General features: G+C 38.3%; 1 protein-coding gene across 12 annotated transcripts in view; it reads left to right on the forward strand.

Annotated features, from left to right (window-relative positions):
• Window positions 1–27,084, forward strand: part of CEP112 (centrosomal protein 112) — a 422,061-nt gene that overhangs the window by 53,555 nt on the left and 341,422 nt on the right. For 8 of the 12 annotated variants that reach the window (XM_082861163.1, XM_082861173.1, XM_082861172.1 and 5 more), the window contains 5 exons: window positions 168–215; window positions 471–551; window positions 16,987–17,073; window positions 19,635–19,734; window positions 22,453–22,571. In XM_082861163.1, the coding sequence (XP_082717289.1) occupies window positions 168–215; window positions 471–551; window positions 16,987–17,073; window positions 19,635–19,734; window positions 22,453–22,571 (435 nt within the window). Of the gene's footprint in view, window positions 1–167; window positions 216–470; window positions 552–16,986; window positions 17,074–19,634; window positions 19,735–22,452; window positions 22,572–27,084 lie in introns of those variants that run through there. The other 4 variants (XM_082861169.1, XM_082861171.1, XM_082861165.1 and 1 more) reach the window with 2 other exon arrangements.

Below are 27,084 nucleotides of genomic sequence, written 5' to 3' on the forward strand. Positions count from 1 at the left end.
AAGGAGTTTATGCTTTATATTTTATTTGTTCATGGGGCACTAAAAATATATTATGCAATACCCATTCTAAGAAACATACTAAATATTAAGCCATATGGGAAACATTTTCATTATAGTTTAATTAAAACTCAAATATTAATGTCTTTATTTTATTTAAAAATTTTCAGATAGAAAATCCTCGGTACCTGAGACAGAAGCCTATCCCAGTTACTTTGGTAGGTGAGAAATGCATTGAACTTTTCCTGCGGTTAGATATTTTAAAAGAAAATAATCCTCAAGATATTTAGAGAAAATAATGCAAGTCCACATTATGAAGCATAATAGTCCTATTAATCCTATCGCTTGGAAGTGAATAAATCACTATTTTTCTCCAATATTGGTATTATTTTGGCATGAACTTCAGCCAATTTAGAGTTTACTTTTTGATAAACCAGGCCTGAAAAAGTATTGAATGACTCTTTCTCATTCAACAGATGACTCCCAAATTCAGCCTGAGAAAATCCAGCAGTCTCCAGGAGGATCAGTTACTGTCTCGAATGCATGAGAAGGAGGTAGGATCGAGATATTTCTGATGTATCAAATTTATTAAACAATTTTTGTATTTTGTGTAATGTGAATTTTCTGGTTAGAATAAGGTTGCGCGGTAGGAAGAGGTTGTCATTGGTACGGATATAAAATACTGATGCAGGTAAGGCAGGGTTGTCTTCAACTTTGTGTTGCCCGTCTTCCATTTTGTGTGTCCTGGCCCCAGGCCTGCTGGACAGATTGTGCTGAGGGGCTCTCTCCTGACTATCAGTTCCTGATTATCAGGGCCTGGGGGGGATGGCAGGTTTTAGAAGCAGTATCTTTGACCTCAGTGAATCCCTTCATTCTCTCTTTATCTCAGCTTCCTCATAATGTATCTTTCTAATTTCACTATTTTTACTGTTTCTACTATTTTAAATTGATCTGCTAAATTCAGCTATGCCAGAGCTGCTATAGGACACAATGTACTATCTTTCTTTGATCATTTGAAAATAGAATTATTAAAGAGGCAGTGGTGTTTATTGGTTAAGAGTAAAGGCTGTGGAGTCAAGAATATGTGGATATAAATCCTTCTTACCAGCTATGTGAAAATGGGCAGATACTTATCCTCCCCGAGTCTCAGTTTCTTCATCTTACTTGGGAGGTGTCTGCTTTACAGGATTAGTAGGAAGATTTTGTAGTCTTTGGGTACCTGTGTACTCCACATGTATAATAGTAGTCATTAATTTGCTTTATTATTTTCTTTTAAAAACTTTTATTTTGGAAAATTTAAAAATCATCATTATTATTTTTTTTTTGCTTATGACACCAGTGAAACACTGGTCATCTATGTGGTACGATGAAAGACAATTAGATTAGGAACCTGAAAAATTACGTTCTTTTTTTTTTTTTTTTTTTGCGGTACGCGGACCTCTCACTGCTGTGGCCTCTCCCGTTGCGGAGCACAGGCTCCGGACGCGCAGGCTCAGCGGCCATGGCTCACGGGCCCAGCCGCTCCGCGGTATGTGGGATCTTCCCAGACCGGGGCACGAACCCATGTCCCCTGCATCGGCAGGCGGACTCTCAACCACTGTGCCACCAGGGAAGCCCCTGAAGAATTATGTTCTTCATCTGCCTTAACCATTTTCTAGTTATATGACCCAGGGAAGTCAAGAATATTAGTTTAATTTTTGTTTAAACAGGGTTGTTACGAAGTCAAATGAGAACGGTGAATATGTATGTAACTTGTAAATGATAATGCACTATTTAAATGGGCAAATTGTGAAAAATATTATTGGACTTAGATTAATGGTTCTAATTAATTTATTTCAATAATTTTATCTTTCATTTTAATGGGAGGCTTCTAAGAATTTCTGAAATTTAATTTCAATTTGGGTATTTTCAACATGATAGAGTTTTCTTACCATCCTATTTATAAAATATCACAGAAGACAATGATATTTTTCTTAGATATTCCAAACAATATCATGAGCGTATAAGTTTATTTTTGTTGATAACAGAGGAGGAAGCGCTATTTTTTCTTTTAAATTTCTTTTTTTAAAAAAGTATTCATGTATTTTAATTAATTGATATTGGAGTATAGTTGCCTTACAGTGTTGTGTTAGTTTCTGCTGTACAGCAAAGTGAATCAGCTATATGTATACATATATCCCTTCTTGTTTAGATTTCCTTCCCATTCAGGTCACCACAGAGCACTGAGTAGAGTTCCCTGTGCTATAGTGTTGGTTCTCATCAGTTATCTAGTTTATATGTAGTAGAGTATATGTGTCAATCCCAATCTCCCAATTCATTCCACCCCCCCCCCTTTTAAATTTCAATCTGGTGGAGTGACTGCTGCTGATCTCAGTAATATTCCGTCGTTTTATAGCTCCTATTTAAGGCATGCAGGGTTTTGTTTCTTAGTGCACTGGTAGTGTTTGAAGAACCTGTTGAAATAAAAAGAAATTACACTCTAAAAAGTGTTTTTGAGGGTAATACTACATTCAGATGCACCTTCTTTGGAACTCTTGTTTCGAAATTCTTTCCTTTTTTTTTTTTTGTGGTACGCGGGCCTCTCACTGCTATGGCCTCTCCTGTTGCGGAGCACAGTCTCTGGATACTCAGGCCCAGCGGCCATGGCTCACGGGCCCAGCCGCTCCACGGCATGTGGGATCTTCCCGGACCGGGGCACGAACCTCCGTCCCCTGCATCAACAGGCGGACTCTCAACCACTGCGCCACCAGGGAAGCCCTGAAATTCTTTCTTTTTAAAAAAATTGTCATTAATTGTTTTTACACATCATTCTAAGCCATTACCAACTATTTTTCCTTTTCCTTTTACTGTTGAGACTGCTTACCATAGAATAAATAATTGAAAGGACCTGGTGTCTTTTTGAATTTTTTTTTTGGTGTTTCGTGAAATAATGTCCTTATTCTTTATGATGACATCTTGGGTCAGGGGTAAACATACCAAGGCTCCCCACATACGTGTTGAAAGAGAAAACATTTAAAGCTATTGTGTATTGCATTTGAGATTCATAATTTTAAATGTGTGTGGCTTTATTTTTTTCCGCACCCTTATGTTTTTGTTTTTCTTTTTGGCATACTGTAAAAATATTTGTGGCATCATTGAGAAGTTTGCATGTAAACATCAACTTACACCATATCTTAAAATATATCCAGTGTATATTTTGGCTAAAATAACTCTTTGTGTAGCTACATAGTCATTTCTGACTTTTTTTTTAAACTCCTTTATTAGAGTATAATTGCTTTATAATGGTGAGTGCGTTTCTGCTTTATAACAAAGTGAATCAGCTATACGTATACATATATCCCCATATCTCCTCCCTCTTGCGTCTCCCTCCCACCCTCCCTATCCCACCCCTCTAGGTGGTCACAAAGCACCGAGCTGATCTTCCTGTGCTATGCGGTTGCTTCCCACTAGCTATCTGTTTACAGTTGGTAGTGTATATATGTCCATGTCACTCTCTCACTTCATCCCAGCTTACCCTTCCCACTCCCTGTGTCCTCAAGTCTGACTATTTTTGATGAAATTTTTTGATCATATTTTTTTCTCCATCCTAAAATATTTAAAAGTATATGCTGAGTTGCCCCAGTGTGAGAATTGTCTTAGTTTCATCTTTCTTTTAAAGTAGTATTTGTGATTATAAAATAATTTGTGGATTTTTATTAAAGAAAACTTGGAAAATATAGACATATGTAAAGAAAGAAATAAAATCATCTGTGAAATAAAAACACTGGTAAAATGTCATTGGGTTGTCTTTTAGTCTTTTCTTTATGTATCCTGTAAACATGTTATTTTTCTTTAGAAAATTGAGATGATATCATATACATTGTTTTGTATAACTCAAGTATTTTATGCTACTAAATATTGTTCCTAAGCATTTATTTTCAATGGCTGTATTATAGTTCATATTATACAATTATCCCCAGTTAATTTAAATTATCCCTATTGTTGGGTATTGAGGTTGAGTTTTCACTAATATAAATTCTGGGAAGAATGTCCTTAGATGTCTGTCTTTATAAGCATTCTAAATATTTCTGTGGGGTAATGAATTATGTCTTACGTGGTCAATTGAAATAATGGATTTTTGTAAGTTTAGTGTTATAAACAATTTAACCTCTAAAATAAAAATTAACGCTTGGAAGTGTCATGAACATTGTATGTGATTATAAGGTACAAGTAAAGGATGTATTATATGCAAAAATGAGAATGAATATAAAAAGGCAAAGATAATTAGGAGCCATTTGAAGGTAGAGGAAGGTAGCAGTTTAGATTGCCTTTGTAAATATAAGGTGACTAATTATATTTTTAATACAGAACATGTATTTCTTTAAAGATTTTTTCAGTTTCAGGAGATAGTTTTTTAATATTTTCATTTTTGAAAATAGAGAATACTAATCATTAAAAGAAAGCTATTCAGACTTTAGGAAAAACATTGATTTTCCTGAATTACATGTGTATCTCTATGCTAAACATAATATAACTGTTAGAGATCATGGTGTTTCCCCTGTTCTGGTCACTAGAAAGATCAGAGCTTCCACAGCATGTTTTCAACAACTGTAATATTTTATGACGTGTACTTTTGTGTGCTGTCCTAAATCTTTGTCCTTAGTGGTCTCTTTCTATTTCATATTCTTTTCAATTTTTTGTCTATGTACTTTAATCTTATTATATTTGTGTATATCAATATTTGTGTAACTGTATCAAATTCTTTCTAGAATGGTGCATGAATAGATGGATAAATAAAAAAGTCCATTTGCAAAAAAAAGAATTAACAAAAAAGAAAATGCCAACCATACCGCTTTAATATTTTTGTTTGTTTTCAAGAGATAGTTTTCTAACTTGGATTTTTCCCTAAACTTAAATGCATAGTTACATTGTGATGTGTGTAGTTATCCTTTAGAAGGATGATCTTATGTCTACTTGATTAAGTCACTTTTGTTAGACATATACTTATGGGTATGAGGATAAATGCTTTTCTGTTTTGAAATTCAGCAGGCTCTTGCATGTTCACATCAGACAACCCTGATGTGTCTTGTACATGTTCTCATCTACAAATGCTTTTGTTGTTGCTGGGTGGCATTTTAAAAATAAGAAATAGCATTGTTTCAGGTGAGTTAAGTTTATTTTAAAATTAAATATTAAATGAAATAGTAATCATTTCCTCAGCACCTGATCTTTTCAAGGTAATCATTGCAGAAAATTTAACATGTATTCTCTTTAAAAGTTTCCAGGAATATCTCATTTTTAAAATACAAGTAAGATCCTAGCACATACTCTATATACTGTTTCATTTTGCTTTTTAAATGCTAACATATATTCTGATGATCTTTTTATATCAGTAGTATGGCATCATCTTTTTACATAGTTGCATTGTATTTTATTTTACTGATGGACCACATTTTATTAATATAGATTCCTATTGAGGGCTAGAGGTTTGTAGAGTATTTTGCTACAACAAATAGTGTTTCAAGAATATCCCTGTGTATACTTTTATGTATTGCATATTTCTTCTTATACAGTAAATCCTGTGAAATTGAATTGCCCAGTAACAGGGTTGCAGGTTTAAAGTTTTGATTGACATTGACAGATTGCCCTTAAAATGAGGTTATGTCTGCCTCAGGCTGCAGGCTTGGGTGAGAGTAGGGAGTGACCGCCAGTGGGTGTGAGAGTTCCTTTTTGGAGTGATGAAAATGTCCTAAGTTAGACTGTGGTGATGTTGCATAATTCTCTGATGTATTAAAAGACATTGAATTGTATATTTTAAGTGGGTGAATGTTATAGTATGTGAATTATGTATATCTTAATAAACTATTAAAAAAGGTTAGGTCTATTTGTACTTGCACCAATAGTGTATGAGAATGTCTATTTTCCCATTTCATCAACACTGAATTATAAACATTTTTGATTATCTGTGAGATGAAAAATAGCATCTTGTTGCTTTGATATTTCCATTGCTTTTATGTAAGTGAGAATGAACATATTTTTTGTCTGTTTATTGTCTTTTTTTTGCGGACCTCTCACTGTTGTGGCCTCTCGCGTTGCGGAGCACAGGCTCTGGACGCACAGGCTCAGTGGCCATGGCTCACGGGCCCAGCCGCTCCGTGGCATGTGGGATCTTCCCAGACTGGGGGACTGGGGCACGAACCCGCGTCCCCTGCATTGGCAGGCGGACTCTCAACCAGTGCACCACCGGGGAAGCCCTGTTTATTGTCTTTTTAATTTCACTTTTGTGAGCTGTCTTTTCTTATACCTTTCCATATTTTTGTTAAAATTGTTTGTCTTCATTGTGATTCCTAAGAACAATTTATATGTTAAGGAATTCAGGTCTTTGTCATATATCTTACAAGTAGTTTTCTCTGTATGTCTTTTGATTTATTTCTATTTTTTTAATGTATAGAAGTTTTCTTTTCAGTAGTTGGATCTATCAGTCTTTTCTCTATGGCTTCTGGTTTTTGTAGAATAGACTTTCTTATTCCAAGATTATGAAAAAAATTCGTATTTTTGTCTCTTTTAAAATCTTATTTTTGTATTTAAATCTCAGATCCATTTCACAGGGTTTTACTATGAGTAGTGATGATAATCTAGGTTAATCAATTCTTAATGTTATAAAATCAAAATTTAGGAAGTTGAAATGCTTAAGTTTAAGAATGCAGTAAGTGTGGAAAGAATTGAGTGACATGAAATTATATACAGACTACAGAGTTTGTCTGTGTTTAATAAATGATGCAATTCTTTTGATGCTTTAGAGAGTCCTAAAATATTTAATTAACCTTTGGAAATCAAACTTTATAAAACACAACTTCCATTTTAAGTTTATAACTGTGTGGAAAATACCTTAGATGTTAAATGAGTAATATTTGCAATATTATTTTATTAGAGTTGAAGAACTGTAGTAGTTTTCTTTTGATTGGTAAAAACACACCTATAAAATATTTTAAGATTAGAAGTTTTTTTCAATTTATTTGGCATTGTGGGAAGGTTCGGTGACCATGATCCTTTATTTTAACCTTAGTCTGTCATTCACAAACATACTTGGACTTGTTTGCCTTTGTAATTGCTAACACATTTCCTGTGATATCCACATCACAGAATTGTGTGACCTTGAGCACCATCAAGCAGTGGGGTTCTTTTTTTTTACTATTCTTAAAAAAGATTTCTGACATAGATTAAGACATTTGGAAAACTGTTGTCACTGAAAATGAAAGAAGAGACAACACAAGGGGAGATCAATTTTCAGAGCAACCGTCAGTTTTCAGAGAACAGACAGTAGAAACTGCTCTTTTTGTGAAATAAAATAGAGTATTTCCTTTGAACTTCACCTCCACCCATATTGAATGTTCCCACCCATTGCCTAAAAAGGGATATTGCTTCTTTCTTACACAGAATGCCAATTAGGCATTTTTTCCTTTTGCAAATCTGCTAGTTAAATGTAGAATTTAAATAAATCCAAGATGATGTAATCTACAGTCATTGACATAATGAGAGAATTTATATTTTAAAACATTTCTTATGAATATAGCATTCAGATACACGGAGTCTTACAAACTATAATAAATAATTATACAAAGGAGAACCATTGGAAAGTGCATGCAGGCAAGGATGAGATCATTGCCAAGACGTCAGCAGCCTGCTGTCTGACTCTTCCCCATCTTACCTCATCCATCTCCCCTAGCAGTAACTGCTATCCTGACTTCTCTGGTAATTTCCCTCCTTTGTTTTTAAGCTTGACTTTACCACCAATGCCTGCATTCTTAAAAATGAAAATATTTCTGTTTTAGTGGATTTTGACCTTCATTTAAATAAACCTAAACTTCACATATTTTTTTGCTCAATAGTATGTGGGTGACGTTCATCCTTGTTACGCCATTTAGCTGTGGTTGGCTTCATTTGCATTACTTTCTATTCAATGAATCTTCCACAGTTTCTTGCCATTTTGTCGATGAATGTATTCTAATTTTTGACTTTTGCAAACAATAACCCTATGTACAATCTTGTACATGTTTCCTGACACACATGTACAAGAGTTTCTCTAGGGCAGTGGTTCTCAGCGTGTGGGCTGAGAACCCTGTGGTCCCCAGTACTCTCTCATGAGGTCTATGAGGTCAAAATTATTTTTGTAATAATTTAAAAATGTTATTTATTTTTTTACTGTATTGACACTTGCATTGATGTTGCAAACACAGCTCTGGGTAAAACTGTATCCTAACCCACATCAAGGCAGTGGCACCAAATTGTACTGGTAGGCATATTCTTCACTGTCACATGCTCACAGGGAAAAAATTACCAATCTTATTTAAGAATATCCTCGATGAAGCAAGTAGAAAATTATTAATTTTATTAAATCTCGTACCTCAAACATGCATCTTCTGGATATCTGAGTGACGAAATGGAGCCATGTATAAAGAACTTATGGTTCATATCCAAGTGCATATCCACGTGCCAGAGGCAAAACGCTTGTGTGCTTTTTGTCACTTATGAATTGCAGTAGCTGCTGTTCTCGGGGAATATCATTTTTATTTGAAAGAATGACCGAGGGACAAAATATGGTTATTTGGACTTGGATAGTGTCAGACATTTTCTCAAAAATGAACAAATTGAGCCTGTCACTTTAAGCAAAACAACTGACCATATTTGCTGCTGGTGATAAAATTTGACCTTTTAATACAAATTAGAATTTTGGCAACCTTGTATCAGTCACTGTGAGCTCAAGAACTTTCCAATACTAAGACCTTTCCAGTGAGATCGGTGGTGACGTGAAACAGTGTGAAGTTTTTATATTAGGTAATGAAATTTTCAATATTTGGAAATCTCTATAACTCATTGAACTGATGTTTTCCAAATGAGTAATGGATGATGTTATAAAATCACGCATGGGCAAAAGAGCCATTCCAAGTTCAAGACAGACCAATAGAACTACTGTGACAGTGTGAAAAGCGTCATATTCTACAGTGCAAGTAACTTTAAAAACCTAGCACTTATGAGTGTTGGTTTACTTAAAAAGAATATCTACAATTATTCAGAAAGGGTACTAAAGTACTCCACTTTACAACTACGTATTTCTGTAAGGAAACATTTAAGGAAGAACTATTTTCCAGTATTACACAGGCTCTTTGAGATTGTGGAGGAGGAGGGAATACTTCTCAATTGCTTTTATTAGGCAGTCCCGACATGGTTAAAACCAAAAAGAACATTCCAAGAAAAAAATCAAATCCCTGTAAAAAGAAAAAAGTAGTAACAAAGTTCACTGTCAATACATTGAGAACAGACTTTTATTTAGTAAATGATCCTGGTACAACTTTTCATTTACTTGGAAGAAAATAAAATTGGGTCCTCTCCTCTAAAAACAAAAATAAACAAAAACAAATTCTGGATGTACCTTTAACCTATAGAGGCCCAGACAGAAAAAGCTTCAAAACAACAAAAATCTTGACATCTTTCTAACCCAAATACCTTTCCAAACCCAGGACGTATAAAAGAAATGATAGAAATATTTGACTCAAGTGAAATAAAGACTTTGTAAGGTAAAAAAATACAACAAAAGATCAATGGAAAAATAATCGATTTGGGGAAAATATTTGAGACAGACTGTGTCTTAATGTGTACAGCATACCAGGTTTTACTGATTGACAGACAGAAGCGTGGATTAAAATTGTGAAAGGGCATTTCATAGAAGACCAGATTCATAAGGCCCCAGAACATGTGAAAAGGGGCTGACACACAGTAGTTTTCAGGGAAGTGCAACTTAGAGTAGTAGTGAGATATCTACTCTTGGTGGAAATGTGAATTTGCCTATAACAGAGGGCAAAAGCTATTAACATATAGCCACCATTGAATCGTTGGCATGTCTTTTGAGAATCCACCCTGTAGAAATCAAAATTCAAGTGTGTTGGACTCATATGTGAGAATGTTTTGCAGTGTTGTTTGAAGTGGAAAAAGACTGAAAATAGAGTGAATATGCATTAAGGAGGATATGGTTGAACAAATTTTGTTTTCTCCTCATTAAGGAATAGTTGGTAGCTATTTAAAAGAATGAAAAAAACTGTAGCAGGTGTTTTTAGAGTGATTTCCATGAGATATGGTTCAGGGAGAAAAGCAAGGTGTAGAAAACATGCGTTTTTTTTTTGTTTGTTTTTTGTTTTTTTGCGGTACGTGGGCCTCTTACTGTTGTGGCCTCTCCCGTTGTGGAGCACAGGCTCTGGACATGCAGGCCAGCCACTCCACGGCATGTGGGATCTTCCCAGACCGGGACACGAACCCGTGTCCCCTGCATCGGCAGGCAGACTCTCAACCACTGCCGCACCAGGGAAGCCCAGAAAACATGTATTTTTGTGTGTGAAACATTCATAATAAAAAAGTTATATATTGGTAAGGGTATAACATATATTATTATATATTGCTAAGGGTATAACAGTTTAAAGAAGAGAATTTACTTAGCTGTCATACGACAGTGCAGGGCGTGTGGGGAGTGTGCTGCTCTATGATGTCATCAGGGACCCAGGCTGGTGGGGAACCTCTCCGTCCTCAGCACACAGCTTCAGTCTCTGCATCTGAGGTCTCGGTTGCTCACCAATGCCTTATCTCTTAAGCGTGATCTTTCAGAAAGAAAGAAGTTGGAGAGAAAGCCACTTCTAAGAAATATGTCCATCAAGGTTGCCTGCATCATTTTTGTCCCATCGTCCCCCTTGACCATACTTACATATGGAGCAGCCATCTGCCCAGCCCAAGTTTGGTGGTGGTAGTGAGGCCCCAAAGGAAGAAGAGGAAAATAAATGTCTGGGGATCCGCCTAGTCTGTGCCACAAAGCCCCATGCTGGTGCATGCATTTTGCCCCTTTATATTTATATATGATTCTCTGAGCATGGCAGAAGTTACGGAAATATACTCCGTTGTTAATGTCCGTATTCCATACCCCATGCAGGTGTTGATGGAGGAGAGGGAGAGAATCAAATAGAAAAAGGAAAGGAATACCAAGGAGTACAGAGGAGCTAAACAAAATAAACAAAAGCTCAGCGTGTAATACGGTTATCTCTATGTTTCATGTAAATTGTGTTCATGTATGAACAAAATTTTAAAAATTAGAAAAAAGAAGATACCAGCATACACTCTGTATGTTTAAATATCACTTCTTCCCTTAATGTGATGAGTTCTGAGGAGATTAGAAAGTACTGTTTAGGAAGATTTCATACATCTCTAAGCCCCAGTGTTAAGACAACAAGAGAAGGAGACACGTTGTTATTTGTGCTGTGCTTATAAATAAGCACAATAAATAACACTTGGCATTATGCAATATTACAAATGAACATTTTGCGAGTAGGATACTGGAGATTTTAATCAGGAAGAATCTTAATCACTGACACCATAATTTCCTCTGACTAGTAACTAATAGAATTCTCTAAAAAGATGATTATAACAATTAGGTATCTGAGTAAGTAGAGTGATGATTATTTTATAAATCACTTCTTCTGTAATTTGCTGTGATGATTGTTGAGATGTAGAAAGTGTGACTAAGCAAACACATCATTGGGTTGTGTTGCTGATAATACTTTGGAAGTAGAGATGGTTGACGTCAGTCATGCTTTGACCTTCTTTTGTGCCTTACAATTTAAGGCACACAAAATATTTCAGTGATATTACAATGGCTACATTTTATACATCATTTAAAACTTGTCAAGTTGTAGAGTTATTCTTTGCATGAAAATAAGTCATGCTGTTTTGTACATTTTGTTCCTTTAGACATGGTTGAGGTAGTCAGTCAACATTAAAGCCTTGAAATAACATTGAAGGTTGTTCCTTGGTATTTTAAAGTGTGTAGTGATTCCTATCTAAGTAACTTTAATACGTTATTTTCCTTAAAAACTCATTAAAGGTTATTATGCTATTTTATTTTGTCCTTCTGCTAATTTCAGTTCAAATGTTAAACATAACTTGCATATGGAAAACTAGTAATAGTAAAAGATAGGATTTTGAATAAGAAACCTGCTTCTCTGTAAGAGGGAATGTTGATTATCTGTGTGAATAGATTGGTAAGAGTTCCTTTAAAAAAACCCTTAATCCAAAATTTGTGAATATTCAGTTGAGTAAAATGACATTGGTAATAGTCCTAAAATCTAATTAGTTATACTGTAAGTAGGGTATTTTTAAACCCAAGGAAATACTTTTGCATGAAGTAAGTGAGCATTTTCATCAGCTTTATTCATTTGGTAGGAATGTCCAAACTCAGAGCTATTCTTTGAAGGAAATACTTCAGAGAAAATGGGGCCCAATGGATTTTGTAAATCTTTTAAAAAGCTCGTGGGAAAGCCGTCTTCAAGGCGAAGCTGCCCACTTTCAGCTCCTTCGCTTTAGCAGCCGGTTGCCGTAGAATGGCTTGTCACACCCCCCACTTACCCCTGTGGAGCTGTCACCATCTCTCTAGAAGTAGGTTGTTTAGCCCTGGGGTGGTTCCAGTCATCGTCTGGGTGGACCTTCTGGTCATATTGCCTGGGGACTTGGTCCAGGGAGGTGAGGCTTTCCTCTTGTGTTTGTCCCAGTGATTCTCACGGTAAAATACTTTTGATGGGGGCAAATGGCCCAGAGGGATACGGCAGTTCCAACCCAGACCTCTCTGGCATTAGAGGCTTGCTATCAAGGTGAGAACAGGTCTGCAAGGACTTTAAAATGGGACAGGAGAGCGCTCCCTTTTCTCCGCACTGCTTTACGAGGGGCTTCTGTGCTCACACTCGTCGTGGCTCCCTCTGCCTTAGCCCGACACTGGAGATTCTGTCACTGAGGCTCAGTTGTTTCTTTGCCTTTGCCATCTTGGTTCAGTAGGGCTGCAGTTCCAGCTGGGCTTTGGCTGCTGTGTCTGTGCAGAGAGCCTGAATGACAGTGGGGCTCGGCTTACGAGGACGCCAGGATTTACTGCACTGTGCAGCTTCTAGTACCGGAGAATGGTTCCTTCACAAATTGTACCCTGTTTGATGGCTATTAACAGTGGGAGGTGAGGTCGGTACTAGTTACTCCGTTACAGCCTGAAGTAGATCTCCCTCCTTCTTAAGTCTGAAACTGATAGCGTATATTCTGAGCTCAGTAAGGAAAACTGAAATGTTGTTTGTAATCAGAGTTACTTGGAGGTCAAACAAGTTAGAAGTGTTATAGTCGGTCTTTCAATTTCAGTCTTTTGTGTTAAACTAAACTAAGCAAGGCTGTTTAATGTCTTTTCCATGCACCTGTGGCTGTGTGTATAAAGATACACACGTATGTATAGCTGTCTACATGTATAGTTATATCTCTATCCTGTATCCTGTATTGCCTTTGTATACTATACTAGTTAGATTGTTTCCATGTTGTAATTCTGATGATTTATCATGAATCATGCCGTAGGGTATAGGGCAGAAAGATAGAGCTGTTCTGTGGTGTCGAGGTCAAGGGAAGAGATACTCTTTTTAAGTAAAAAAAAATTTTTTTAAGGATGTCAGTAGAGAAACTTTCTCTATCATACCACCTTGTGATAACTTGGTTTTCACTATCTTAACCAAGTTATTAAACCTTACATTGGCAATATTGGGACAAACCGACCTAATAAGATGGAATGAAAAAGGATGCAGCATCACTTTAGTGTCATTCTTGCCAACATCTGCTAAGTCTAACTAATCATGAGGAAACATCAGACAAATCCAAACTGAGGGACACTCAATAACTGGCTGTATTCTCCAGAAATGTCAAGGTCAAGAAATACAAAGAAAGGCTTTTCCCAGTTAATGGAGATACGTTGATGTGACAACTAGTGGCATGTGTCATCCTGGATTGGATCCTGGATTGTGAAGAAAATAGATATAAATGACATTATTGTAATAACTGATAAACCTCGACTCTAGACTGTATATCAGATAATATTATTGTGTTAATGTTACATTTCCTGATTTTGATGACGGCTGTGGTTATAAAAGACAGTCTGTGTTTTAAGGAAACATACACTGAAGTCTTTAGGGATGATGTCTCTGGCTCCCTCACAAATAGTTCAGAGAATAATTTGTATTATACATATGTTGATATAGGTATAAAATGATAAAGCACATGAAGCAAAATGTAAACAGTTGGTGAATCTGGCTAAAGAGGAGCTCCTTGCGCTATTATTGCAACTTTTCTTTAAGTTTAGTATTACACCAAAGTAAAAAGTTAAACCAGAAAAAGAGAATTCAGATAGATCTCTTTGGTTACAAGAACAGAGATTCGTGAAGCGACCTAAAGTAAACAGGAACAGAAATTCTTTTGAATTCAAGTAAGGCTGGTCTCTTGGAGACCACTGAAGCTGCTTCCTTCCTGTCGCAGATGCTGTGTGGCTTCTAGTCTTTGCTGTTTTGTGTATTTGCTTTGCTTTCTTCTGTTTCCTGGATTCATCCGCTTTCTCTTGGCTGCTGCCCCTAGAGAACTGGGGTTTGTTCCCCCACGTAGCTGACTGGCTGAGAGCGAGAATCTGAACGATTCTTCTCTAGCTAGTGGATTCCTGAGGCAGGCGCCAGGCGTCTGTTCCTCGCCGCGTCAACCAAGCTTGAGGCAGAGCGGGTGGAGGTGGTGGTGTCGGCTGTGGCCGCAGGGTCACGTGGTGTTCAGGGCTGGACCTCGGAAGCTGAGGCCTGACGTGGAAAGACGCAGCAGTGAGTTGTGTCTCCGGCATCTGCCCAGCTCTGTCATGTTGCTGTTTGAGTTCGATTCCTCTGCAGTAGACCCCCAGTGCTTCTGTTGAGGATCTTCAGGTGGATGTGGATCACCCAGCGTCCTTTCTGCTAAAATGAGGAAGGATTATTGCGTGACTTAGAAGCCAGAGGATGGAAATGTTCAGAATTGCGTCCTTTTGCGTAGTAACTGGACAGCTCCCTCCCTGTCTGCCACTCAGAACGTTCATTGTTTTTTCTTTCAGTTTTATTGAGATATAATTGGCACACGACGCTGTGTGAGCGTAAGGCACGCGGCGTGATGATGCGCCTTCTGCGCACGCTATGGAGCGTAAGGCACGCGGCATGATGATGCGCCTTTTACACACATTATGAAACGATGACCACAGCAAGCGTCGTGAGCATCCGTCATCTCACAGAGACACATTAAAGAGACAGAAACATTGCTTTCCTCCTGTGGGAGTGCTTAGGGTTCAGTCTGCCAGCAACCTGCAGTTATAGCGCACAGCAGGGTCCATTCTGTTTGTCGTGCTGCTCACTACATCCCTGACAGCTGTTTGTCTTGTAACTGGAGGTTTGCACCTTTTGACCACCCACCTTCCTCCAGCCCTCTTTCCCCCATCCCCACCTCTGGTCACCACAAATCTGATCTCTTTTTCTATGAGTTTGTTTGTTTTTGAAGTATAATTGACCCACAGCACTATGTGGGTTCCTGGTACACAGCATAGCCATTTGATACTTATATACATTTCAAAGTCATCACCATGATAAGTCTAGTGACCATCTGTCAGCATACAAAAATATTACATAACTGTTGGTTATATTCCCCACATCATACCTTTCATACCCTTAAGTCATTTATTTGTACCTGAGAGTTTGTACCTCTTAATCTCCCGCACCTATTTCTCTCCTCCCCGGATCCCCTCCCCTCTGGCAGCCGCCTGTTTGTTCTCTGTATATATGACTCTGTTTTGTCATGTTTGTTCATTTGTTTTGTTTTTCAGATTCCACATATAAGTGAGACCATAGGGTATTTGTCTTTCTCTGTCTGACTTATATCACTTAGCGTAATATCCTCTAGGTCCATCCATGTTGTCGCAAATGCCATGAATTTATGTTATGTTAGCTTTTGTTTGTAAAATTTTAAAATTTCATTTTGATATGTTTATTTGATTATGCACATTTATCATTATTTAAAACAGTAATTGAAAAATATGAAGTATGTTTCAAAAATTTTCAAGAAATGTTTTGACAGTACGTTTCTAATATTTTAAAAGCAAAATTTCCTGAAGGTTGTAGACTTAATTTTTTTTGCATACCTACTTTGTACCAATCATTGTACTGACTGTGGTTACTTAAATGATGTCATTGAATATAATTTTCACAACTCACTGAGGTAAGATAATTATCCTTAACTATTAGAAGAGGAAATAGAATCTCAGAATGGTGACTTGCCCAAAGTCACCACAGTTAATGTCTAGTGGGATTAGAATTAGAGTTAAAAATGAGGCCTGTCAGACTCCAATGTACATACTCTTTTAAATAGTAAGGAATCAGGTCAAATACTTTCACATTTAAGATAATCAGTTTTCTGTTGTTCTTCTTAAAACCTGTCACTGTTACTCTTTTAATCCTAGGATGCACTCATTATTATTAACACGTGTTGGTTACATTTTGCTGGCTTTGCTCAGGACACTGGTGGGCCAGGGGTCAGTCTGAGGAGTCTAGGAGGCTAGGAGCTGTTGATAGACGCTGGAAAGAGATGAAGTCACTGCCCTGAGGGAGTCGGAGTCGGAGAACTGGAAAATCTGTGCATTATCAGTGATATGCCTATATGGACATTCTTTCACAAATTGTTATATTTAAGTATAGAGGTAAATAAGAGCATTTAGAAATGAGTACGTAGATATGAGAAAAGAAAAAAGTAAAAAGTTGAATAGAGACTTACTCAATTGAAAAATAATAAACAAAGGCTAAAATACCAAGTGGGTTTAGCAAAATATCGCTTTAAAATGACTGCTTTTTGGCGGTGGAGTGGACTGGGGATCACTGACGAATCTGAGTTCAGTATTTTCACTTTTGCCTGTCAAGTGAGATTTATTCAAAAGACTTTTAATTAGCTTAGAAGTAATCAAAGAATGTAACCAACATATTGGTATATGTAGTATGATTGCTGGACTAGTGGCTATAAGGTAAAGGTGGAAAATGATACTCTCTTTCATATAGGTAGTTATTTTAATTTGTGTATTTTTGCCAAAGGGAAAAGTAAATTAATCACACCTTTGAAATATTTTCCTTGAAGTTGGACATGAAAACAAAAATGATGGAAGCTCAATATCATGAAGAGAAACTCAAACTGCAACAGAAGCATGACGCTGATGTTCAGAAGGTAGGGTGTGTGCAGTTCATTATCTTATTGATATTGAATATTTGAAATACTCTAGGTCTTGTGACCATCCATCCATCCATCCATCCACTGATTTATGTGCTTATGGGAGTCTGTCTTATAAATGGGATTTGCTAAATTAATACCCTAGCAAAAGTCGATCTTTAAACTTCATTTGCTAAACAGATGTATTTATGTAAATCCTTATAGTTTACATGACCTTTTAGTTCTTCTTTATCTATCGATGGAAGGCTGGTCTTCTTATAGTCCTTTACATTCTATCATTACCTTTCATAAAGGCTGAAATAAGTCATCAACTGTAAATACTAGAGTTTGTTTTGGTCTAAGATTCTTTCAGTTTTCTGGCAATTAAAAATTCCTTTCTTTTTATTTATTTATTTATTTATGGCCACACCTCACGGCATGTGGGATCTTAGTTCCCCGACCAGGGGTCGAACCCATGCCCCTTGCATTGGAAGTGCGGAGTCTTAACCACTGGACCACCAGAGAAGTCCCTAAAATTTCCCCTTTAATTTAAAAAGAAACCCTTGTATTTAGTTCTCTTTGGTATAGACTGCGTGCACTGTAATGCTAGCACTGCCAGTGTAGGCTTTTTTTTTTCAGTAGCTCGTTGGGATTTATGCCTTACTATTTCAATTTGTACTTTGAAGTATAATTTTTCTTCTTAATGAGCACAGCAAAAGTCATCAATTTATAATTATTGTACATTGAATTTGAATTTATAACTATATTTTAGTATTGATTTTAAAAATGTAATGGTATATAATGTATAATTTTAATATATGATGTATGAATTTGTAACTCATGAAAATTGATCCAGATGGAAGCCTGGTGTTGTCTGTTTTGGAACTCAGCCTGTGACCCTGCTTCACAGAGTTAAGTGACAAAGGTGGAGACAGGGAGCTGAGGCCACAGCATCAAGTGCCCGTGCTTCCGTAGAGCTGAGAACATGCTAGTATTTAGTCAGGTGCGTGTTTGGCTCACCTTCTTTCAGAGCAACAAGACGGAAACCACTGGCTGAAAATTAGAAAGAGAAAAAATATTGAATCCTTTTCCTTCTCCTTTCCTCTTTTCCATTCAAATTTTAAAGGCAAATATTGCTTTCTGCTCTTACTAGTATTTTACTTTAAATGGTTCAAGAAAAACAGTTCTCTTTCATGGATATGTTAGAGATTCAGTAATATAATTTCAATATAGCATATGTATATGTCCAAATGAAATAGAACCTATTGATGTATAAGATAAATAAATATAGAAATATATTTGGGAAAATCGTGGTAATAGAATTTGAAATAGGCTTCTTGGTATGTCTGTTACAAAGCTCTGTTCTAAGAAAAACATTTAATAATAGAATCCTTTCCAGGAATTTCTCTTTTAAAATAAATTCTGCATGAAAAAAGAAAGCAATGCAACTAGTTTGAAATGCCAGGTAAAATATAAATAAAATCCTTGACCTCATGCTAGATTTGGAAAGGATATTCATCAGTTTGTTGCATGTATGCCATTTTCTAAGTGTTAGGAATTGGGAAGGAATAAAATTGAGAGTGTTTTTTCTGTTTGCATACCTTCTTTATGGACATTGGGCTCAAACTATCTCCTTTTCTTATTTACCAGTCATTCTTAGAGGTGGGACTAAAACAATGAAAGGCGAAGTAAAATGCTGGTAATAAAAGCACTAAGAAAAAGTTGGTTAGACATTGGTGAATAACGTTTTTTAAAAAACTGAATTTGGGTATATAGGAAATATACCTCAACCACAAGAAAAGTGGATATTCATACTTCTGCCTCAATTTGGTTTTCTTTTTTCCCTTTGGTTAGTACATTTCTTTTTCTGCTTGCAAACTTTCTTACTCTTTGGTTATTCTCTAGTGGTTTTTTTTTTTTTTTTTTGCGTGTAGATGTACTTAGAAGCATATAATCATAATTAAGTTTATTAAATGATTCATTTAAAAACTTCTGACACAATATAAATTAAGGATGTAAAATATCCATGCAATTTTTGACATATTTTGAGCTGACTTTTTTGATTCCCAGTAGCAGAACTAAGTATAAAAGAAGCCTATTGTATCACGTGTTCCCACGTGTCTGGGAATTCTTGCTATTGTGTGTGAAAGTGATAGAAGGACACTAGTGGGAGGGTTCAGGGATGTGCGTGTCTGCAGATGTTCTATCCCAGTGTGGTGGGGAGGTGAGTTGTACTGTATCAACATATCAAGTTTCTGATGGCTTCTCTCTGCTAGTTGGTGACGGCTTAATCTCTGAAGTATATTTTAGAGAATCACCTAATTTATCATTTACAGTCTCCTTAAGAATTGGTACATGAAAATTCAAAGCAGATAACATTTCTTTCGGTAATCAATTATTCTAGTGTAGTTAATATTTTGTCAATGCACTAAAGTATAATTTTTTCATCTTTTTTGGGAAGCCATTTATGGGATTAGCTGAGATAGACTTGCAAAAATATTGTGCTATTTTTTAAAAAAATTATGTGTTCCATACATAAAACAATATTGTATACTAAAATATTTTAAATTCATTTGCAGATTTTAGAAAGAAAGAATAATGAAATAGAAGAAATGAAAACTTTATACAAAAAGAAACAAAATGAAACGGAGGAGACTATTAGAAAACTTGAAAAGAAAGGTGATGTTGTATTGTTATATAAACCTTTTAATAACACTTCCATCTTATTTTAGTTCTTGTATAAAGTAGAATTTTATTTCTGACCTTTTGTAGTATGAGAAGGGAATGTTTATGTGGGTTTCCATCAGTCGATCTGTTGATGTGAGCTTCTACAGGACTTAAGAAAAACTCTGTGTGTGTGTGTGTGTGTGTGTGTGTGTGTGTGTGTGTGTGTGTGTGGTAGCAATGGTGGTTGGTTTGGTTAAAGATTTGGAAGAGTCTGTAACTGTTACTCCTTCTTAATTCTCTCCCTCTTCACTGGGCTGGAGCTGCCATAGGTCAGTCATAGAATTAGAACTTACTGGCTTTCACAAGGAAGTCTAGAGAAATTACTCCTTTTGGTCTAATAAAATTCATTTCATTAAGTATCTTTATGCCTTACAGTATATGCTAGTATTGTGATCGACAGAACAAACATTTAAAAAGTATTCCCCATTTACACTTTCATTATGAAGGAAAAGAAAGCATGTAATCAAGTGTTAAATTGACTATGACTGTAGGTTGAAACATTGAAATGCAACAGACAGTCATTAGGGAGAGTGCTGAAAATATTTTGTAAGATTGGATTAGTTGAGAGAAGTGTTCCAAGTCCTGGGATAGGAATGTGATATTGGTAAGTTGTGGAGGGGATGCTGCAAAACCATGTATCTAGAGTGGAGATCCTATACATTAAGAGACAGACTGAAAAAGATTAAGATAGGTGACTTGGCGTGACCTAAGCATGACCTTGAATTTCAGATTTAGAAGTTTCAAGTTTATCCCATAGATGCTGGGGAGTCAGAGAAGATTTTTGAGAGGTGAGTTTTAGGACCTCATATTTTGGGTGGAGTAGTCTGGTAACAGTGGGCGTGTGAAACATGCTGAGGCCAATTCCCAGTCTGTTATAATAGTCAGAGGCAGAATGGAGTGAGAGAGAGAGACGGGGGGGGGGGGGGGGGGGGGGGAAGGGGGAGAGAGAGGCGAGCACTCCGCTTATTAGGAAACTTGGTCTCTAATCCCAGACCTGCTCTTCAGCGTCTGCTGTGTCACATCAGCAAGTCTCTGCGCCTCGGCTTACTCATTACAAAATGGCGCCACTAGATAAGTCATATATATGAAGTCCCTTCAGCTCAAGGTGTTATGCTTCCATGCTTCTGGAATTTTGTGTGTAAGATGATGAGGACCCAGAATATCTGAACGATGGCAGTGGGAGTAGTGAGAATGGGACGGAAGAAGAAATTGTGAAGGGTCTGGTGGATGATAAGAGGTCGGTGATGAGTAAGAGGGGAGTGGAGAGGTTTTCCTTGAGCCGCTCCAAATTCCAGTGGCTACAAAAATATTTAAAATTTATTTCTAGGTTTTCGTTTTTTACCCTGATTCAAACCAGGCAGTTTAAACATGCCTAAGGTTTAAAAATATTATTTCCTAAGGCTTTTTGACTTGCAAACAGGGCTTAGTTTTAATTTTAGAATTGTGAAGTAAAATGTTGTAGATGCTATTAGACTAATATTAGGTTAACTTGGATTCTTCTTCTCACCTTATTTGTTGCACAGTTGAGATATAAGAGTGAAAGAAATTTCTATGTAAATGTTTATGAAAATTTTGCTATCTTGAAGTAAGTGAATAAAAACCTTCAGTAAGCTAAGGAAATACTGCATTCAAGCAGATACACAGCTGAATTTATTTTGCCATCCAGATGACATGAATATATTAAACACATTTTCACTTGAATCAATGACAGTTTAAAGCATTTTGAAAAAGATAGAAATTTAAATGATTTATAAGGGAAGTCTTTTATATAATTTAAAGTGTATTTTGTTTTAGTCACACAAACTTTGGCAGTGATTTTAGTGTGTCCAGTAGCAGCATGTTGTAATGACGGCCCTTCATCTGTGCACTCAGTACACATAGTTGGGAGTACTTGCCTCTGTGCCACTCTTTTGCTCTGTGGATAAAAAGTTGAAATATCTTTCTCCTCAGGAAATAAACAAGTAAACCACTATAACACATAATGTAATAAGTGACTTAGAAATCTATGAGGCTCACAGGGAATAAAGAGGAGCTTCTTTCTGCCCCTGCAAGAGGAGGAGCCTGGTTGGCGAACGTTCCATAAAGAGGGCGCGACTCGGGCTGAGACTAAAGATGCGCCATGTTGCAGCAGGGAAGGCTGGGGCGTGCCAGGTAGATCAGTGATCGCATTGGGCAGCGACGCAGGAGCAGACATGGGCTCAGGGGTCTGCAGATAGGCTGGTACGTTTATGAGTTTAAACATATGGAAGTGGCAAAAGATGAGGCCAGAAAGCAGCCAGATCATGAGGAGCTGTCCTCACGCCAGAGGTTTTTGGCCGCCGTCTTGTAGGGGAGGGGAGCTGCGGGGTGATTCTAAGTCTGGGGGTGGCGCTATGGGATCTGCACCGTAGGAAGACCCCTTCACAGCGGCGGAGGATCCACTGGAGGGGAATGGTACGGAGGCCAGCACACATTGTCGAGGGAGTGAGTAACGGGGGATTCAGCCAAGGCTGTGGTAGTGGAAATGAGAAGAAGAGAGGAAAGAGTAAGAGAGATTTTAGGGGAGAGAACGGATAAGACTTGGAGGGAAATGGAATGATCTGTTAACTGGTACACTATGTTTTTATTATCATCAGACTCTTAACGTGGCAGCTAGAATTGGTTTAACTATGTTTTCATCATTTTTGACAGTTCAGACCCTTGTACGTGAATGTCAAGTTATCAGAGAGACCAAAGATAACCAGATTGCAGAGTTAAAAAAGATATGTGAACAAAGTACAGAATCTCTGAATAATGATTGGGAAAAAAAGGTAAGCCACATAAAATAAAATAGTTATGGAAAAATATAAAGGGTTATACTTTAACGGAACAAATTTAATTATAAAAATAATGGGTGTTCACAAAATATACAGAAATGTTTGAAAAAATAAAAATAACTTAATATTCTAGACTAACTGGAAATAGCTGTTCGTGTTTTGGTATATTTTTTCTGGAATTTTAATGGTTTGTAAACTAGTTTTCATTTAGAAAAGTTACTTTTAAGAATTCTTGAATTTAATTAAAGTTCTGAATTTTTTGTCAGAGCCAATAGATTTTAAGCGAAATTAGCAGGGATGGAACAGCAGGTAGTTTTTGGAAGTTAAACTGTTTAAACTTTGGATGTAGGCCCTGGATCATTTCTTTTCTGAAATCTCAGGTAACACAATATTTGTAGCATAAATTTGTTTTTGATGTAAACAAGATCAGTAGTGGATGGCTTATTCTTGGAGGAGCATTTAATTCCGAAAAATATTTTCATAAAATTCAGCAGTGCCAAGAGTAATGTAAAAAATGCTCATTATGAACGAGTCTTACATAGTCACGTGCAGTACTTTCATTAGGAGCCCTTAGCCATTAGTTGACATCACAGTACGTATGTAAGAGGAAAGAAGCACGTTACTTCTTTTGAGGAGCTCTGTGATAAAGGTCTGCAGTTAACTCCTCCTCCCGATTGATAGTCCCCGATTAATCTGGGTTCAGTCTGTTTTCCTGAGAGCTCTGATGCCTCCCCGGGCAGACACAGGACTTATCTGTCCTGGCTGTGGCAGCTTCAGTGCCAGCCTGGGAAGGGCCCGTGTTCAGAGGGGCAGACTTAGCTCTTTTCTAGTTGCATTTTCATTTGAGTGGTTTTATCTTTTCTATAAATTTGGCATATTCTTCTGCTTGCATCAGGTCCATTGTGTTCATAGTAGCCCCTGACTCCCTTTCCCCTAGTTCCGTCTTCCCCAATTTAAGTTGTCTGGTGTCTGCAGAGAAGAGTCTCTGTCTCCTGCCATGCGCAAGGGTACGTTTTATGCTTTCAGCTGGACCAGCAGCTCTTTCTTATGGTTAACACGGTGATTAGTGGATGTGAAACACCGCAAATGTGGTGAAAGGTCTTTTTTGTGAAGTACAGTCGCATGTAAATCTGGGCAGAGGTGAATGCCTGGTGCAAGCAGGGTAGGTGCCAAAAATGAGTGAGCAGAGGATAGATGTATGTTGTGATTTTGTGGTCATCCACTCACAAAGTGTGAAGTACCTGTACCGCCAAGGTGAGGTGAGGTGATACGTGTGTGTGTGTGTGTGTGTGTGTGTGTGTGTACTCCCTCGTAGAATTCTCTATCCTACATTTCTCACTTTAAGGCCCAGGTATCCAACTACCTCGTTAAGATCTCTCCTTTTTAGCTTTTTTAGAGTTATCCTGTGATTGACACAGCAATGCCTTTCCTACCTACATACCCAAGAGAAATGAAAACGTGTCTGCACAAAAAGTTATACATGAATGTTCATAGCAGTATTATTCATATAAAAACCAAAAAGTAGAAATCGACTGCTGAGTGGATAAATAAAATGTAGTATATTAATACAATGGAATATTGCTGGGCAGTGGAAAGGTATGAAGGACTGGTACACGCTACAACATGGGTGAACCTTGAAAACATCATGCTAAGTGAAAAAAACCAATTATAAAAGACCAATTCTATGACTCTGTGTTAAATGTTCAGAATAGGCAAATCTATAGAGGCGGAGAGATGAGGGACATGATAGCTAAAGAGCACAGGTGTTCTTCTGGGGTGATAAAATGGATTTTGGTGATGGTTGCGTAAGTCTGTGAATATACAAAAAACCCTTGAATGTCTGACTTGAATTGGTGCTCTGTATGCTATGTGAATAAAGCTGCTAACGTTAATAAAGCTGTGGGGAGAAAATGGATCTCTCCTTGATCTAAATTCCATCATTCTCCCCAAACTCCATCTTCTTCCTTTGCTGCTGAAGCAGCCTCCTCCCGAGGTTCCCCTTCCCCCTGTTCCCGATGGTGGTGGCATCTGCTCGGCTGCCGCACACTCTTCTTTTGCCTCACCTCTCCCACCTCATCACTCACACTTCTGTTCTATCTGTTGTGATTTATTCACATTGTCCCTCCCCTAGGTCTGGAGACCGTGTCTCTGGCCTCCGTCGCTATAACTGGACCCTTGGCACCTCCGCAGTCCGTGCCCCATGATACAGCCGTGTTGACGGTCTTTCTGAAACACAGATCTGGTGTTCCTCGTCACCGTGAATCACCCCAGTGGTTCCCAGTGGCCCTTGGGGCTACGAGGCTCTTGGTGATTGAGACGCTGGTCACCATTGAAGCCTCTCTTCCTTTGCCGCAATCCGGCTCCCCTTCTTACACTTTTCTACTGGCTGCACAAGACTGTGCCAGTTACCCGGCTCTGCCATGCTGTTTGTAATCTATGGGCCTTTTTAAAAATTGAGTTACGACTCACGTGCCATAAAATCTACCTCTTAGAGTGTACAGTTCAGTGGTTTTCAGTCTGTTCATGAGGTCCTGCCACCATCACCACTGTATGGTTTTCAGGGCATTCCTGTCAGCCCAGAAGATACCTGGTACCCGCTGTCACTCTCTTCCCATGTTCCCTTCCTCTGCCCTCTGCAACCACTCATCCACTTTCTGTCTCCACACTTTGGCCTATAAAATCATGCAATACATGGCATTTTGTTACTGGCTTCTTTCACTTATCATAATGTTTTTAAGTTTCCTCCATGTTGTAGCATGAGTCAGTAGTTCAATCCGTATTCTGGTCAAATAATATTCCATTGTGTTGAGGTACCGCGTGTCACCAGTTGGTGGACATTTGGTTCCACTTTTTGGATAATAATGCTTTTATGAAAATTTGTGCACAGGTTGTTGTGTGGCCTGTGTTTTCATTTGTCTTGGCTCCTGAAGAGGGAGAAGCACTGCCTGCATTTTCCTTTCCTCGCCCCTCATAGCACTGCTGACGCCACATGTGTGGGCTTTGCGCACATCAAGCAGTTCCCTTTGACGCCAGTTGGATGTCCTATAATTCAGTTAAATTTGACACTATTTACCTAGAATCAGTATCACATCCCACAAGTTAAGGTCTCAGTCCCACAAGAGTGCGCCCACTTCAACGTCAGTCTAAAGTCCCAGGTTGTCGCCTGTACGTCTGACGAAGCGGCTATACATAGGAGTTCTCACCACCTCCTCCCTGGATTCCATGATTTGCTGGAATGGCTCACAGAACATAGGGAAGCACGCACTGACATTCTACCATTTAACCATTTTATTGTAAGGGATATAATAAGAGATGCAGGTGAGCAGCCAGATGAAGAGATGCACAGGGCCAGGTATGTGGGAAGGAGCGCAGAGCTTCCCCGCGCCCTCCTGGCACACTGCTCTCCCGGCACCAGCTGTTCACCCGCCTGGAGGCTCTCCAAACGCTGTACTTTTGGGATTTTTATGGAGGCTTTATCATGTGGGGATGATTGATTATAAATGTAATCTTCAGCCCCTGTCCCCTCCCTGGAGGATGGGGGTGTGCTGCAAGTTCCTGGCTTCTGATCATGGATGGCTTGTTCTTTCGGGTGACCAGCCCCCATCCTGAAGCTGCCCAAGAGCCCACCCAGAGTCGCCTCCTTGGAACCAAAGACGGTCCTGTCACCCAGGAAATCCCAAGGGACATAGGACCTCAGAGCCAGGAATTGGGGGCAGAGACCAAAATACATTATATATATATATATATATCTATATATTTCTGTTATATCACAGGTATATAATTAAGAGTGGAATTTCTGGGTTATGTGCTAATTCTGTGTTTAACATTTCAAGGAATTCCCATACTGTTTTCCAGAGTGGCTACACCATTAACCTGTTGGCTTTTACGATACTTTTTCTTCTATTTGGACAGATGCCTGGTTCCTCTAGGCCTCCTGTGGCATGAGGCAAGTACATGGTCAAATGTCCAGGCTATAGACCAATCTGTAGGATACTGAGAGGGCCTTTGCATCCCCTCAACCCGTTGCCAAGCCCTGGCTAAAATACCTCCTTGTGGGTTTATAGATCCCCTTATTGTCAGGGCCACGATGGCATCCTGTGGCTTAGCAAGGTTTGTACTTTAGAACATGCCTAATAGTATTTGCTGCTTAAGCAGTTTATGCCTCAGGGGAATGTTTGCCCTCTGAAGGCTCCTGGGCCGAGTGACCTGGACTCCAGTTCATTGCTAGGCTTGGGGGAGCTCTCGGTGACGCATTTGCTTGATATATGGTAGATGCTAATAAAATGTGCTGGATGGATGCAGTCAAAATTCGCTCTGCAGTTAGTTGGCTAAGTCCGTGGATGTGAGACCTGCGGGTGCGGAGGGCCGACCGTATTCTTGGACGACACCGTTTACGTTGGGGCCTGAGCACTGCGGATGGTCCGGAGCATACGCCTGGTGGCTGCCCAGGGCCGACGGAGTGCGCGATTAGTCCCCAGTCAGACCCCTAGGCCAAGTGCGCCTGTCC

This window comes from Leucopleurus acutus (assembly GCF_964270905.1).
Source record: "Leucopleurus acutus genome assembly, chromosome: 19".
Classification (NCBI taxonomy): Eukaryota; Metazoa; Chordata; class Mammalia; order Artiodactyla; family Delphinidae; genus Leucopleurus; species Leucopleurus acutus.